Below are 17505 nucleotides of genomic sequence, written 5' to 3'. Positions count from 1 at the left end.
TTGTAAATTGCCCCTAGGATAGGTAGGTGGTAGGGAAATATAGGGACAGGTGGGGATGTGGTAGGGATATGGAATTAGTGTAGGATTAGTATAAAAATGGGTGGTTGATGGTCGGCACAGACTCGGTGGGCCGAAGGGCCTGTTTCAGTGCTGTATCTCTAAACTAAAACTAAACTAAACTAAACAAGGAGGCCACCTACTCCTTGGAAAGTAAGTGTCGAAATGAGATAAAGGGAGCAGAAGGATCTAGGGGTATAGATAGATAAGTCACTAAAACTAGTGACAAAGGTTAATAAGACCATTAAAAAAGCAAAGCACTGTGTTTCATTCTAGAAAGAGAGGATTAAAAAGTGAAGAAGGTATGTTAAACTTGCATTGAACTTTGGTTAGACCACTCTTGGAGTAATGCGAACATGGTCTTCATATTATAAAAAGGATATAGAAGCACTGGAGAAGGTGCAAAAAAGATTTACTAGAATGATATCAGAACTGATAGATTATATCTATCAGGAAAGATTGAACAGGCTGGGGCTTTCTTCTGTGAAAACAAGAGATGACTGAGGGTGTTGACTGAAGTTTTCAAGAATACAAAAGGGTTTGATAGGGCCGATATCGAGAAGATGTTTCACTTGTGGACAAGACAAAAACTAGGGTCCATAAATATAAGATCGCAACTAATGAAACCAATTGGGAATTCAGGAGAAAAATCTTTACCCATAGAGTGGTGAGAATGTGGAACCCCCTAACACAGGGAGTGGTTGGTGTGAATAGTATAGATGCAGTTAAATGGAAGTTAGATAAACACATGCGGGAGGAAGAAATAGGAGGATATGTTGATGGGGTGAGATAAAGAGGAATGGGAATGGGCTCGTGTGGAGCACAAACACAAACATGGGGCACTTGGGCCAAATGGCTGTAAATACTTTGTACTTTGCAAGAATCATGATAGCGACCTTTAAGAGACATCTTGACAAATACATGAAAAGGAAGGGAATAGAGGGATATGGGCCCCGAAAGTGCAGAAGGTGTTAGTTTGGGCAGGCATCAAGATCGGCGCAGGCTTGGAGGGCCAAATGGCCTGTTCCTGTGCTGTACTGTTCTTTGTTCTTTGTTGTGGAATTTCATCTTTTGTGTTCTTAGAATGTGCCAGAAAAATTGAAGCAGAAATTCCGTTATCTACCCTGCTCCTTTTCTACCTGGTCATCATGTGATATTAACTGTAGTGACTAAAATTCTGCAGTACCTGGATTGGGGAGGGCGGTGGAGAAATCTCTTGCTCGTGACATTAAATGATCAATTTGACAGGTAAGTTTTTCTCAATAGAATTGTATCGCACAGAGGAGGCCATTGTACCAGTGCTTGCTCTTTAGGAGAGAGGCCCTACTTACAGCCACATCCCTGTTTTTTGTCTGGAACCCTGTAAGTTCCTCATCCTCAACTCCCTTTTAAAATTATTTATGGAATCAGCTTCCACCACCTTTTCAGGAATGTACCAGATCCCGAAAACTCTGAGTGAAAACATTTCTCATCACATCCCTACATCCTTTGAGAATGATTTTGAATCTTGACCTCTGGTTATTGACCCACTCAATAGAGAGAATAGTTTTTCTCTGTCTACTCTATCAAATCCTCTCATCATCTTGGAAAACTCCACCTCTTAACCTTCTCTGTTTGAAGGGGAACAGTCCTAACTAATTATGGAAGTGTTTTATGTGTGTTATGTAATAATCGTTATTATTGACTGTACACACTGACCTGAGTGAAGGAAGAAAAGGCTTGTATTTATTTAGCTCTTGCACAATCTGGGTATCTTGGACAGCTTGGGAATTAGTTTTAAAGTGTAGTCCCTATTGTTATGTAGGCAACTGCAACAGCAGCCAATCTGTGCACAACAAGATCCCATACAGAACATTACAATAAATGACCTGATAACCTGTTTTTAGAGATGTTGGTTGAGGGATACGTGCTGGCCAGGAAACCGGGGGAGAACTGCCCTGCTCTTCTTTGTAAAGTTCCATGGGATCTTTTATATTCACCTGACTAGACAGACAGTGCTTCATAAAATTCTACCCATTCTGCAGCATGGAAACAGGCCATTCAGCTCAATTGGCCAAAGTGAGTGCTTATTTCCAACCTGAGCCTCCTCCCACTTTAATTACCTCTTCCCCACCCTGCTCTCATATCGCCTCCTCCCTTAAGTATGCATCAAGCCTCCCCATAAATGCATCAATGTTCTCTACAACAGCCACTCCATGTGTCAGTGCTCCACCTTCTCACCACCCCCCATGAAAAGAAAACCATCTAACATTCTTCATTTGATCACCTGTTTAACATCTTCTCCAAAAAAACAAGCAACTTCTGCAGTTTCTTCTGTACTGCAGCACAAACATCAGTCTGCATTTTGTGCCCAAGCCTCTAGAGTAGGGCTTGAATTCACAATCATCTCATTGAGAGGTGAGAGTGCCACCCACTGAGCCACAACTGACACACAGAGCTGAAGATATTGTTCAGCAATTTGATTAACTTGTTGTCTGATGGTTGGTGGCTCCAGATCGATGACTTTACAGCGAACTGAGCATTTTCAATGTTAAATGTTATTTCATTTGCTTGCTGCTGATGGGAAACTTCCTTTCCTGACCATAAAAAAAATTAGCAGAGACTAGGGAGTGAGCCCCGGGATCTTCCTGCTCAGTTTGGCTCAGTACCACACTGGGGAACTCGCTTGATCCAAAGTTTCAAAACTGATTTTATAAATATACCAGTATGAAGCATTAATGCTCAGATAAGCAGAAAGAAAATTATAATATGTTGTGTATTGCACTGAGTTAGGCTCACATGTGGCCTCACAGCAGCCATTATTGAACAAATGTTATTAACACCTCCCCAACAGAGAGGGCAGTATAACAAAATGCTCAGCTCTGACAATATACTAAACTCCCTCCCCATTTAAGAAAAAAACTTATACATTAAAATGTAAAATGGTACATGTACATAATTTCCAAGAATACAATAACAATACCTGAAACTTAACAGGGCGGATTGAATGCTTGTTGTTTCTGTAATCGCAACTAAAACATATATGACCAATATTTCCAGAGTAATTTACATGTAAAAAAAATGTTTTTCCTTAACACCAGTATGTCTTGAACAAAAATATCATCATTTGAGCAGAAGTAATGAAAAGAATAACTTATTTCTTCTTCTTCCTTCCTACATATTTTCAATTAACCTAGCTGGCTTCTTTCTCTTTCTGTCTGGGTATTTTCTTCAATTTCCATTAGCTTGACTCTGCTCTCCCAACATCCCAGACTGTGTCAACCCTGAACTTTGACTTTGATTAACAACTCCACTTAATGGTTAGGACTGTGAAATTGATTGATTAGTCTTCATCAAAGACCTTGACTCACTTTGCTCTACTGGTGGATTCTGTGATACCAGTAAACTTTCAGTTTCTTTCTGACTTGCACTTTATTTCTGACTTTCACTTGGGACTGTAGGAATTCATACTATAGGAGGTTTCTCATGCTCTCCCTTTGTCAGATTTCCTCTTTCAAGGAAACGATCTACGTGACATTGACGGAGTCTTTCTCCAAACTTCAGTAGATATCTGAAAACACCTTGTCTTTTTACAACAACTCCTTATCACCTCAGTGATTTTTCACCATGACTTTCTGACCAGCACTGAACACTACGTTTCATGCCCCGTATAGCCTGACTCATCTTTACTCTGGCTTGCTTTTCTCTTACTTTGTTTTGATGTCAGGCTTAATGTTACGACTGACAGCTCCAGTCAAAGCCCCCAATCAAAATATACGATGCTGATTGTGGTGGGAGAAACACACTGATAATTCATTCCTGTCTCTCCACAGATCGCCTAACATATCATTTTAAACTTTCCAAATTAAAGACCCAGCCAAATTGTATCATCTATTAATCCCCGAATGAGGCTAACCAAACCAGGTGTCTTTAAATCAACAAATTAACAGTTTAATTAGAAAAAAACTAAGTTCTTAAATGCTACAAAGATATAAACAACATTTAAAATAGGAAAATTAAGAGTCCTTGCAAATTTACGCTCCTGCCGGAGGTGAAAAATGTCCAAGGTTTCTTGAAGTCTTCACAGCTGTTCGATGAGGGAGAAAAAAGGTTCTTCAACAGTCGAACAGTCCATAATCTAATCCCAGCGTTGGTTATGCTTTCATTCTCCAGCAATGACCACAGTAGATCAACAACTCACAACCACTTTCAATAGAATCAATATGGCTTTAGAATTTTTGAGGGATAAAAGATTGTCACAGTCTAACTTCCCTTCCTTCAGTTTAAATTATCAGAGATCTCTGTTTTGGCTTGACTTTTTTAGAATTTTGAGAGATAATAATAAATAAACAGACTAAATTCTCTTCCTTCAGTTTAAATGGTCTGTTTCTCCTTTCAGCTGTCTGTCTGTGTCCTCTCTTAGAACAGCCTGTTTTCCCACCAAAAGCCAGTTCAAAATTAAATTGTAACAAATGTATCTCTCGATACTCAGTCCAAGTGGCTGTATCCATGGTAATGAGAATGCACCTTCTTGGTAACTCCTGAGGCCTGCTTGTTCTTAAAGCAGTACTGATCCTTTGCTGTCTTAAAGACACACCACATATTTCCCAGAGAGAAAAAAAAAGACGGGGGCATGACATTAAGCAAATTAAACCTTGTCCTAGGAGCATGTTTCAACACTAACTTGTAAGGTGAGCAACCAGTTGTACGCTGTGGCATAATTCTGTAAAAGAACAGAAAATTGTCTCACCTGTGTCAAAAAGAATCATGGAAATTATAAGCTTTTCACCTAACAAATACTTCTGCAAAGACCTCTTCATAATTTGTACACTTCTTTCTGCAGCACCATTCAATGCTGGCTGACATGGTGGTATTAGAGTGAGTTTAACACCATTCTTACTCAGAAATATTTCAAAATTTTCTCATGTAAACTGTGGACCATTATCTGACACTAACACCTCTGGCAACCCATAAATTGCAAATCAACTTCTCAAAACCGCAATACTTTTGGCACTTATGGCATTGGGCATAGACTCAACGTTTATCCACTTGCTTTGTCTATCAACCAAAACAAATACTCTTTCCCGTCCACTTCAAAGAAATCGACATGTATTCATTCCCACGGTTTTCTTGTGTTTTGTCATGGAATGAAAGGAACCTTGGTTGGATCATTTCTCATTCTGAGGCACACTTCACAACTTTTCACCAACTCTTCAATGTCTCTATCTACCTTTGGATACCAAAAATAGATTCTTGCTACCTCTTTTCTACAGACAATCCCTGTGTGCTCTGATGAATTTCATTTAACAGCTCTGTCTAAACCTTGACGTAATTATGACTCTTAAATCCCATAGGAGACAACCTTGATCTACACTCAGTTCATTCCTATGTGTGAAATACTCCTGAAACGCTTGTGAGGAGAGAAACAAAATGTCTGCATTTCCCAGCAAGAACCAAGACCCAGGAAGTTTAAAGGAACTACCTTTTCTCTCAGCAAGCAGAGAAGTACTGCTAACTGCTATGTTTGAATGACTGAGTGACTGTCATGTGACAAGCCTCTCACCATCTGTGGGTTTAAGCTGGTGGTTTCTCTGCTGTTGAGGAGAAGTAACTGAACTCTGCCATGAGCAGACCCTAAGCAGGGGTCCACCTCTCTCTCTCTCTTTCTCTCCATTCCAGCTTGAAAGCATTCAAATCCTGCATGTGACTGACCACCTTTGCAAACATCTGGCTACAATCAGAAACCCCATTGGAGGAAATCATTTGCATTGCTATCTACAAGAGACTCACCAAACCAGTCATCTACCTCTTCAACTAAAAGCCTTAGGAACACTGAATTCAGCTGGAAGCCAGCCAAAGCACCAAACTCCACAGACTGTATACCTTTTTGTGGACTCTAGCTCAACCAATCTACCTGTCCCCACTCTGTAACCTATTTGTGTGTGTAAACCTCTCATGTGTATGTGAGAGTGAAAGTTGGCATGTTGTTTATTATTTTTATTAGTTAGGTATAGGTACAATAAAGTTAACCTATTTCTTTGTTAACTCAAGAAAACCTGTCTGATTGATTACTTACTTGCTGTGATCACAACAAGAACCAAACACTGATAAAAAATCTATGGCACAGAAGGAGGTCAGTCAGTCCATCATTCCTGTGCTGGCTCTTTGAAAGATCTATGCAATTAGTCCCACTCCCCTGCTCTTTACCCCATAGCCCTGTCAATTTTTCCTTTTTAAGTATTTATCCAATTCCCTTTTGAAAATTATTATTGAATTTGGTTTCACTGCCCTTTCAGGCAGCGCATTCTAGATTACAACAACTCACTGTGTAAATAAATTCTCCTTATCTCCCCTTTGGTTCTTTTACCAATTATCTTAAGTCTAATGATGGAGTGACACTGTCATTGACATTGACTGGGGGAGCCAAGCACCCTGAGTATTCATTGTGTCATGCTTGGTAACAAGGAGCCCATATTTATACAATCAATGACATCAGTGAGCCAGGTTGCCAGGGTGATAAGACCAGCTTTGCTATTCTGTGTATCTACAAACCCTACCCCAAAGATTCTCACTTGACATTTCAGAGGAGCAGAAAATCTTCAGTACTCTTCAAACTTTGGTGTGTTTCTTTATTTGTAAATCCAGGATTCAGATTTTTAAATCACCCAGATCCAGACGTGTCAAATATTGTGAAATCCTTGCTGAAATCTGCTTGAGAAAACATGAACAAAAATCTCACTGTATATTACAGTCTGAAGCTATAATCTGCAATATAGGGTAGCGGACTCTGGTTGGACAGATTACTGGAGGTTTCATCACATGATGTCCCACCTCTCACTGCGCTGTCTCCACACTGCTGCCATTGGTCACTCAACATGTCCATCTTTGCTGTGCTCCGCCTCTTCACGGCCGATTGGAAAACGATCAGACTCTTCATGATCAATTAGATGATTCTTGACTGTCAGTCAAACAGCTTTCATCCCCCCCCCTGCCCCCCCCCCTCACCCTTTGTCTGATATTCTTCGAACTAATAAACAAAACTGTTCAAAGAAAATTTAAAAAGAGCACAATTTTTTTAACTCTCCAATTTTTTCCTCCTGAGTTTTGCTTCCAGTGTCCGGAAAATTAATTTTCAATTCCTGGAGACTCAGGAATAATGCATCCTTTGGCACAGTGGCGCAGTGGTTAGCACCACAGCCTCACAGCTCTAGCAACCTGGGTTCAGTTCTGGCTACTGCCTGTGTGGAGTTTGCAAGTTCTCCCTGTGTCTGTGTGGGTTTTCGCCGGGTGCTCCGGTTTCCTCCCACAGCCAAAGACTTGCAGCTTGATAGGTAAATTGCCCATTGTAAATTGTCCCTAGTGTAGGTAGGTGGTAGGAGAATGGTGGAGATGTAGTAGAGAAGATGGGATTAATGTAGGATTAGTATAAATGGGTGGTTGTTGGTCGGCACAGACTCAAAGGGCCTGTTTCAGTGCTGTATCTCTAAATAAATAATTATAGTATATAATTTTAATAGTTTTCACTTACCTGGATGAGTGCAGTTCCAATAAGACTCAAGGAGCTCGACATCATCAAGGACAAAGCAGCCTGCTTCATTGGCACCCCATCCACCAGTTTAAACATTCACTCACTCCACCATAGTGTAACTGGCATGGACATGACAGGCCGAATGGCCTCCTTCTGTTCTGTAACCATTCTATGATTCTATAATTCTATCTACAAGCTGCATTGCAGCAACTCACCAAGGCTCCTTCGACAGCAGCTTCCAAACCTGTGACCTCTACCACCTAGAAGGACAAGGGCAGCAAATGCATGGGAACACCACCACCTGCAAGTTCCCCTCCAAGTTACACACCATCCTGACTTGGACACGTATACGTCACTGGGTCAAAATCCCGGAATTTCGCTCCTAACAGCACTGCAAGCGTACCCACACCACACAGACTGAAACGGTTCAAATGGGCAGCTCCACCACTTTCTCAAAGGCAATTAGGGATGGGCAATAAATACTGACATTGCCAGAGATGCCCATATCCCATGAACAAATTTTAAAAGGGCCATAATATTCTGTAATGGGGTAGCTAAAGGTGTCTGCCACTAGTTACACTTGATCTTGCATGTTTAAATTTTTTAATTTTTCTGCATGGCAAGTTGTTGAAAACGTAAGCTGATAACATCACAGCAAGACCAATAAACCTGAATGAACAGGGCAAGCAATGTGCATCTCCTTAACCAATCAGATTGAAGAACTGGGAAGTGAACAGCACAATGACTGAGAAGGCAATGTAAATTTGATTGGGTGGATTCAATGTCAAATCAGGTACAGAAAGAGAAAGAGAAGGAAAGAAAGATTGAATTAAGAGAGAAAAAAGATACAGAAAGGAAATGTTTTTAAAAATTTAAATTTTCCATTACTAAAGTCTTCAACAACAATTTAATGCTGAAGGAATGAGATTCCGCACTTGTAATAGTTCATTTTCAGTGCCAGAGAGGTTGACTGGCAGTAATTAACACTTATCACACCATTAAAAGGGTACGTAGACAGAAATGGACAAGATGTAACTTTATGTGGCGTGTTTAGTTTGTATCTACCTCGCAAATGCAGCAACTTCACACCGTTCACGTGAGATGCAAAGCTAATGGCGGAGCAACACATCTTGAAAAGCAATTTTTGGATTTCCACTTTTAATCACACATCTGCCCTTTGCCTGAAGTTGCTGTTGCAATTGTGCATAGTAACAGTGAGTGCCATTAGCCTCATGGCGATTTTAACAACAAATTATGGGCCAATCGTTTCTGAGCATCTTGGACTGTCAATTGCAACTGGATTTCCTACTGAGTTATGCCAGTGTTATAATGCAGTTCCTCTTGGTCAGCACTTCTGAGTGTTGAACTGCTGGCCAGAGATACTCTGCAACTCCCGTCCAGGTAACATCTGCTCCAGTAACAACATCAGTAGGAGATGTTGTCTACCCACTCTTTCTATTGAACTCACTTTAGGGACAGCTGGAGGTGGACCTTATATGAAAGTCAGAAACCCAGGCCAGGTAGGCAATGGGCAAGTGATAGAAGTATTGTTTCACGATTAGACAATAAACGTAATTATTGCCACTACTTTGAACACAGTTTGAGAGACTGATATCCAGGATGGAGAGAACTCCCCTCCTCTTCTTCCATATAGTGCCTTGGGATTCTCTATATCCATCCGAGAAGGCCTTGAGTTTAACATCTCATCCAAAAGACAACATCTCTGACAGCACAACGCTCCCTCAGAGTCAGCACTAGGAGTGTCAGCCTAGATTATGTATTCAGGTCTCTGAAGTGGACTTAAACCAATGATCTCACTGACCCATGGCTGACTCCAACACATCAGCAAACATAGCAGCGGAACGTTATATAATGAGATAGTCCGTGCATATCTCCAAAAGCAATCTCAGCTCTGTGCATCCTTCAACTACATATCCCAAAATTTCTTTGTGAGCTATTTTTATTACTTCTCCACGGAATCTCAACATTGGGAGTGAAATAATATTTAAAAACCAACAAATAGATTGATGAACTACAGAGCCAAACCAGTGGAATGTAAGTCAAAGGAAACCATGAACAAACTGTATAGTGTGTTGGTTACTGAGGCAGTAATTGGTCTGAATGGCTGCTGGACTTTGGATGTATAATGGTGAGAAGCAGACTAATCTAGCAGTGGGACAGCCTATCTGATCTGTGTAAGCCTTGGTCCCACTGCCAAATTTGTGGTGCCCTATTTTTAAGCGTCTATGCCAGATACCTTAGAGAGGTCAGTTATTCTTTGTGACCCTGTCCTATCAACACCCTTACTTTTGTTATCTCTTGCCCCACCCCTGCTTTATTTGCTTAAAACCTATTACATTTCTAACCTTTGCCAATTCTGATGAAGGGTCACTGACCCGAAACGTTAACTCTGCTTCTCTCTCCACAGATGCTGCCAGACCTGCTGAGTATTTCCAGCATTTCTTGTTTTTATTTCAGATTTCCAGCATCTGCAGTATTTTGATTTTATTTACCTGAGAGAGACATTATTTCCCTTGGATATGTTAATTAGGGGCCTAACCTTTGTTGCAGGACCCCTTGGAGAAATTTATTATTGATGCATGGAGCAAGCATCAGGTCATCTATCAGTGACTCTACCCACACATTCATTTCCTCCCAAAGTCCATGTTCACTCTCCAATCATGCAGTTGATCTTGACCCCACAATCTTCAAAGCTACTGATTGAATCAAGCTAGTGCTTACTTTGAAACTACAGGTTAATTCCAGAAACAAAAAATCCAATGCAATTTGCAAATCTGCATTTTCTATTCAGATAAATATTTAATATTCAGATCTAATCAGAAAAAAAGAGTATAATTGTTCATAGAAATATGTCTGAGTCAGCTTTGCACAGAATCACAGAACTATAAGGGTTTGGATGCAGTTGGAAGTCGATCAGCTGTAGTTCAGTGATGGTGCTTTTCGCTAAGGATGTCTCGGTCAAGTTGCCAGTAAAGTGATTAGCAGTGAGCGGAGATGGACCAGTGCAATCCCAATCACTGAAGTGGTGTAGATGTTCCCAGACGCTGTCAGTGTAATTTGTTGCACCGATTCTGTGATTGGAGTGAGCGTGGGTCCGGGACAGGATGAGTTTGTATCTGAGTGGTTTTGTACTTTCCGGGTATTTAGATCATGCATCCTCGTCTTAATCATGGCTCTTTGATGCTGATTTGCCATCTCTGCCCCATACTCCTTGAAATTGAACTTCTTACCATACCGAGCGGTGATGTGCTCAATCCAATTTAGGTAGGACTTGGTCACAGTGAAGACTCCAGGCCACCGCTTCTCGCAATCACTAACCCAGCTTACAACCCCAATTATGAAATACTGTTTTGTGTTATTTACCTTGCAAGCCACAGGACCTCCGCTATCCATGTGACAACCAATGGTCTCATTTTCTTGGAAGTTCATGCACATCATTGATGGTTGGAGCTTGCCACTGAAAATCGTGGCATTGCAATCTCTGAAGGAAATGATCTTTATAGGAACTTGCTGAACGGAATCTGTGGTGTCTTCACCTGTCTTCATCCAGCCTGTGATTTGACAATTGGTCCAAATATTCCCAAAAAAGATATCATCATTCGGGAAGCACACAGGCATGGCATACTTTCCGAATTTGATGCGCTCACCCAATTTCACCAAGGCAAGGTCATTTTCCCCTGTTTCCTCATTGAACCCATCGTGCAAAATAATTTCATGAGGATTGGAATAGTGTACCCATATTTCTGGCATCAGTTGTTTGTTCAACCCAATAACCACCACAATCTCCTCCAGGGTTTGTGTTACTGGTGGCATGAAGCAATGGGCAGCGGTGATGATCCAGTACTCATTGATGATAGCCCCGCCACAGAAGTGCTTGTTCTCCACTGACAGCTCAAGGCTCACTTGCCACGGCCAGGTGCTGGGTTGGGGTTCCTCTTGAAAAGTCTCGCTGATCTCCGGCCGAATCCCACACTTCACTAGGTTCTCAGCCAGGAGTGGAGCAGCCAGGAGAAGCATCAGAATCACCAGAGCACGGATAGAGACAAATGTCATCACGTGTTTGTCTTAACACATTTTCCTTTTGGCCATAGAAGGGCAGTAGGCCCTTCAGAAGTGAGGTCAGGTTGGGTGTTTTGGCTTGTGTTGGGTTGAGTGTGCTCTATTCTGTGGGGGATGGGGTGACGCGAAGGTGAAAGAGTCTTGCATGAGCTGGAGGTTTGCATTTGTGAGGTCACAGCTTTTTGATATACAGAGAAGGTCATGTGATCAGTCAGCAAGTGATGATGTCACTGGGAATTATGACATCACCACAGGAGTTGCTTCAGATTAAACATTTTTCAACCTTTGCTCATTTCCATTTCACCGCCACTTGCTCCCCATGCTCACCCTACTATTTAATTATCACTCCTGTTTAATCCTGACCATGGCTCATTGGCTAGCACTCTCACCTGTGTACTAGAAGATCATGGGTTCAAGCCCCACTGAAGAGACTGTAACACAAAATCTAGACTAGGACTCCCTGTGCTGGCATGGTCAGAGGGGCGGTACTGAGGGAGTGCTGCACTATTAGAGGTGCTGGGTTTCAAATGACTCATTAAACCGAGGTCCCATCTGCCCTTGCAGGTGGATGTAAAAGATCCCATAGCTGCTACTTGAAGAAGAGCAAGGAAGTTATCCCTAGTGTCCTGGCCAATATTTATCCCTCAACCAACATCAGTAAAGAACAGATTATCTGGTCATTATCACATTGCTGTACACAACAAAGAACAAAGAACAAAGAAAATTACAGCACAGGAACAGGCCCTTCGGCCCTCCAAGCCTGCGCCGATCCAGATCCTCTATCTAAACATGTCGCCTATTTTCTAAGGGTCTGTATCTCTTTACTTCCTGCCCATTCATGTATCTGTCTAGATACATCTTAAAAGACGCTATCGTGCCCGCGTCTACCACCTCCGCTGGCAACGCGTTCCAGGCACCCACCACCCTCTGCGTAAAGAACTTTCCACGCATATCCCCCCTAAACTTTTCCCCTCTCACTTTGAACTCGTGACCCCTAGTAATTGAATCCCCCACTCTGGGAAAAAGCTTCTTGCTATCCACCCTGTCTATACCTCTCATGATTTTGTACACCTCAATCAGGTCCCCCCTCAACCTCCGTCTTTCTAATGAAAATAATCCTAATCTACTCAACCTCTCTTCATAGCTAGTGCCCTCCATACCAGGCAACATCCTGGTGAACCTCCTCTGCACCCTCTGCAAAGCATCCACATCCTTTTGGTAATGTGGCCACCAGAACTGCACGCAGTATTCCAAATGTGGCCGAACCAAAGTCTTATACAACTGTAACATGACCTGCCAACCCTTGTACTCAATACCCCGTCCGATGAAGGAAAGCATGCCGTATGCCTTCTTGACCACTCTATTGACCTGCGTTGCCACCTTCAGGGAACAATGGACCTGAACACCCAAATCTCTCTGTACATCAATTTTCCCCAGGACTTTTCCATTTACTGTATAATTCGCTTTTGAATTGGATCTTCCAAAATGCATCACCTCGCATTTGCCCTGATTGAACTCCATCTGCCATTTCTCTGCCCAACTCTCCAATCTCTCTATATTCTGCTGTATTCTCTGACAGTCCCCTTCACTATCTGCTACTCCACCAATCTTAGTGTCGTCTGCAAACTTGCTAATCAGACCAGCTATACTTTCCTCCAAATCATTTATGTATATCACAAACAACAGTGGTCCCAGCACGGATCCCTGTGGAACACCACTGGTCACACGTCTCCATTTTGAGAAACTCCCTTCCACTGCTACTCTCTGTCTCCTTGGCCCTTGTCTTTCCTGCATTACAACAGTGACTGTACTTCATTGTTTGCAAAGTGTTTTGGGACATCCTGCGGTTGTGAAAGGTGTGATATCGATGCAAATTCTTTCTCTTTACTGCAGGTTGCCAAATCCAAAGCTTTATGAGTCCCCGAATGTGCGAGGGGAGGACAGCCGAGTTTAGCCACTGAGTCTACCACCAGAATACCAGTAAACATCTACCTGCTGGTTCAGCCTAGGTGGTTATGGCGATCGTTTGCAGGGTTATCTGGTGTAGATCAGGAACTCTCACTCAGGCTCCATTAGTGACCCACCTCCTTGGCTAGCCAACCATCAAAGTATGTACCTGTCAGGCAGGGAGGAAGTTGTCGAGCGAGGGAGCCGTGGTTTACTCAAGAAGTTGAAGCGCTTGTCAAGAGGAAGAGGGCGGCTTATGTTAGGATGAGACGTGAAGGCTCAGTTAGGGCGCTTGAGAGTTACAAGCTAGCCAGGAAGGATCTAATGGGAGGGCTAAGAAGAGCAAGGAGAGGACACGAGAAGTCATTGGTGGATAGGATCAAGGAAAACCCTAAGGCTTTCTATAGGTATATCAGGAATAAAAGAATGACTAGAGTTAGAACAGGGCCAATCAAGGATAGTAGTGGGAAGTTGTGTGTGGAATCAGAGGAGATAGGGGAAGCGTTAAATGAATATTTTTCGTCAGTATTTACAGTAGAGAAAGAAAATGTTGTCGAGGAGATTACTGAGATTCAGACTACTAGGCTAGATGGGATTGAGGTTCACAAGGAGGAGGTGTTAGCAATTTTGGAAAGTGTGAAAATAGATAAGTCCCCTGGGCCAGATGGGATTTATCCTAGGATTCTCTGGGAAGCCAGGGAGGAGATTGCAGAGCCGTTGTTGTTGATCTTTTTGTCGTCATTGTCGACAGGAGTAGTGCCGGAAGACTGGAGGATAGCAAATGTTGTCCCCTTGTTCAAGAAGGGGAGTAGAGACAGCCCTGGTAATTATAGACCTGTGAGCCTTACTTCGGTTGTGGGTAAAATGTTGGAAAAGGTTATAAGAGATAGGATTTATAATCATCTTGAAAAGAATAAGTTCATTTGCGATAGTCAGCACGGTTTTGTGAAAGGTAGGTCGTGCCTCACAAACCTGATTGAGTTTTTCGAGAAGGTGACCAAACAGGTGGATGAGGGTAAAGCAGTGGATGTGGTGTATATGGATTTCAGTAAGGCGTTTGATAAGGTTCCCCACGGTAGGCTATTGCAGAAAATACGGAAGTATGGGGTTGAAGGTGATTTAGAGCTTTGGATCAGAAATTGGCTAGCTGAAAGAAGACAGAGGATGGTGGTTGATGGCAAATGTTCATCCTGGAGTTTAGTTACTAGTGGTGTACCGCAAGGTTCTGTTTTGGGGCCACTGCTGTTTGTCATTTTTATAAATGACCTGGATGAGGGTGTAGAAGGGTGGGTTAGTAAATTTGCGGATGACACGAAGGTCGGTGGAGTTGTGGATAGTGTCGAAGGGTGTTGTAGGGTACAGAGGGACATAGATAGGCTGCAGAGCTGGGCTGAGAGATGGCAAATGGAGTTTAATGCGGAGAAATGTGAGGTGATTCACTTTGGAAGGAGTAACAGCAATGCAGAGTACTGGGCTAATGGGAAGATTCTTGGTAGTGTAGATGAGCAGAGAGATCTTGGTGTCCAGGTACATAAATCCCTGAAAGTTGCTACCCAGGTTAATAGGGCTGTTAAGAAGGCATATGGTGTGTTAGCTTTTATTAGTAGGGGGATCGCGTTTCGGAGCCACGAGGTCATGATGCAGCTGTACAAAACTCTGGTGAGGCCGCACCTTGAGTATTGCGTGCAGTTCTGGTCACCGCATTATAGGAAGGATGTGGAAGCTTTGGAAAGGGTGCAGAGGAGATTTACTAGGATGTTGCCTGGTATGGAGGGAAGGTCTTACGAGGAAAGGCTGAGGGACTTGGGGTTGTTTTCGTTAGAGAGAAGGAGGAGGAGAGGTGACTTAATAGAGACATACAAGATAATCAGAGGGTTAGATAGGGTGGATAGTGAGAGTCTTTTTCCTCGGATGGTGATGGCAAACACGAGGGGACATAGCTTTAAGTTGAGGGGTGATAGATATAGGACAGATGTCAGAGGTAGTTTCTTTACTCAGAGAGTAGTAGGGGCGTGGAACACAATGCCTGCAACAGTAGTAGACTCGCCAACTTTAAGGGCATTTAAGTGGTCATTGGATAGACATATGGATGAAAATGGAATAGTGTAGGTCAGATGGTTTCACAGGTCGGCGCAACATCGAGGGCCGAAGGGCCTGTACTGCGCTGTAATGTTCTAATTCTAAAAAAAGGTCCCTAGAGCATCTGTCAGGTGTAGTCATTGTAGAGTCACCTTGTCCCTAAAGAGTCCTCACTTAACTTAGCAACAAGAAGGTTAGGCATTGGATTGGTTGTTAGACAACTGGCAGCTGTGTATTTTAACACTCACTGAGCAGACAGTGAGTTCCAGTCACTCTTTATTTTACCACACACGCAGCAGAACTCCCGGTAACACCTATGCTGCACCACGACTATCCCACTTACCAACAACTTGGGCTCACAAAAGCAGAGTTTTGGATGAGCTGAAGTTTACGAAAATGGAAGTTGGGAGACCGGCCAGGAGAGCATTGGACTAGTTGAGTCTGGAGGTAACAAAGGCATGGATGTGGGTTTCAGCAGCAGATGGACTGAGGTGGAGTCGGGTGATGTTACAGAGGTGGATGTAGGTGGCCTTGGTGATGCGGAAGATTTGGGGTTAGGAGCTTAGCTCAGAATCAAACAGCAGGCCAAGGCTGTGAACACTCTGGTTTCGCCTGAGACGGTGGTCGTGGAGCAGGATGGCGTTCATGAAGATGTGGCAGTTCTACCTGTTCATTTCAAATTATTTTTAAAAGCTGATTTCCATTTCTCTTTGTATTTCACCTTTTCATTTACTGCAGTGTGAATGGAATTGCACAGATTGAAAGCGCTGGAAGATACTGTTATCACATAGCCCCTTGGAAGAACAGGGCAACTTGGACAACAATTTTCTGATTTCTGAATTTAACTGCACATGTGCAGTCACTGGACCTTACTGTCAGATTCCCACGTCAATAATACTGAGTGCTATTCACTTCACCATTTCTCCTGGAAAATCTGGCCTGATGTGATTTCCCAGCCAGCAGATGGCACTGTTGTACACATTAGGATTCACAGAACAGGATTGGTCCCATATCCCCTTTCCTTCTCTATAATTCTGTAAATTCCTCATCCTCCCATCCCTCCATTTAATCCAATCAACATATCCTACTGTTCTTCTCTCCTCCATCTATTTATCTAAATTGCCTTAAATGCATCCATATTGTTCACCTCAACCACTCCCTGCGATAGCGAGTTCCACATTCTCACCACTCTCTGGATACAGAATTTTCTCCTGAATTCCCGATTGGATTTATTAGTGACTGTTTATATTTATGGCCCCCAGCTTTGGACTATAACCACAAGTGGAAACATCTTCTGTATGTTGATCCTATCGAAACCCCTTCATAATTTTAAAGACCTCTATCAGGTCTCCCCTCAGCCTTCTCTTTTCTAGAGAAAAGAGCCCCCAGCCTGTTCAGTCTTTCCCAATAGTTATAACCTCTCAGTTCTGGTTGTTTAAGCTCACACATCAACTACACAAACAAGATCCACAAACATGAAATGAATGAAAGACCAGATAACCTATTTTTGGCCATGTTGACTGAGGGATGAATATTATCGTTGTGTGCACCTGTTGTAGTCAGGGCTAGATTTTCTACGTTAGTCAGGTAGATCTCTTTTATTCAGTTATTTATTGATAACCTGTGTAATTTCACTGCAGAAAAGAATAGAATTAATATGCCCATCCTCAAAGAGTTAGCCGTGCTCCAGCTTCATAGAATCTCTCTGAAATTAGGGAGAGGGTCACTCAGAAAGAAATTATAATTAAAGAACTCACATTGATATCACTCCTTTCAAGTCCTCAGGTTATCTCACAATACTGCACGGCCAATGAATTAGCTTTGAATTAGAGCAC

At 42.5% G+C, this 17505-nt stretch overlaps 1 protein-coding gene across 1 annotated transcript; it reads right to left on the bottom strand.

The window, feature by feature from the left end:
* Window positions 1-10543: 10543 nt before the first annotated feature.
* On the bottom strand, window positions 10544-11602 carry LOC137384045 (chymotrypsinogen A-like). The gene has a single exon (XM_068057607.1). The coding sequence runs from the start codon at window positions 11600-11602 to the stop codon at window positions 10544-10546; it is 1059 nt and encodes a 352-aa protein (XP_067913708.1).
* Between the last annotated feature and the right edge of the window lie 5903 nt (window positions 11603-17505).

Source organism: Heterodontus francisci, chromosome 25 (assembly GCF_036365525.1).
Source record: "Heterodontus francisci isolate sHetFra1 chromosome 25, sHetFra1.hap1, whole genome shotgun sequence".
Lineage (NCBI taxonomy): Eukaryota > Metazoa > Chordata > Chondrichthyes > Heterodontiformes > Heterodontidae > Heterodontus > Heterodontus francisci.
The sequence above is the reverse complement of the archived record's forward strand: the minus strand, read 5'-3'. Positions and strand labels throughout refer to the sequence as shown.

What these genes read in the sequence shown, in the direction of transcription:
- LOC137384045 (XM_068057607.1), bottom strand. Translation starts at nt 11,602, where the DNA reads ATGCTTCTCCTGGCTGCTCCACTCCTGGCTGAGAACCTAGTGAAGTGT.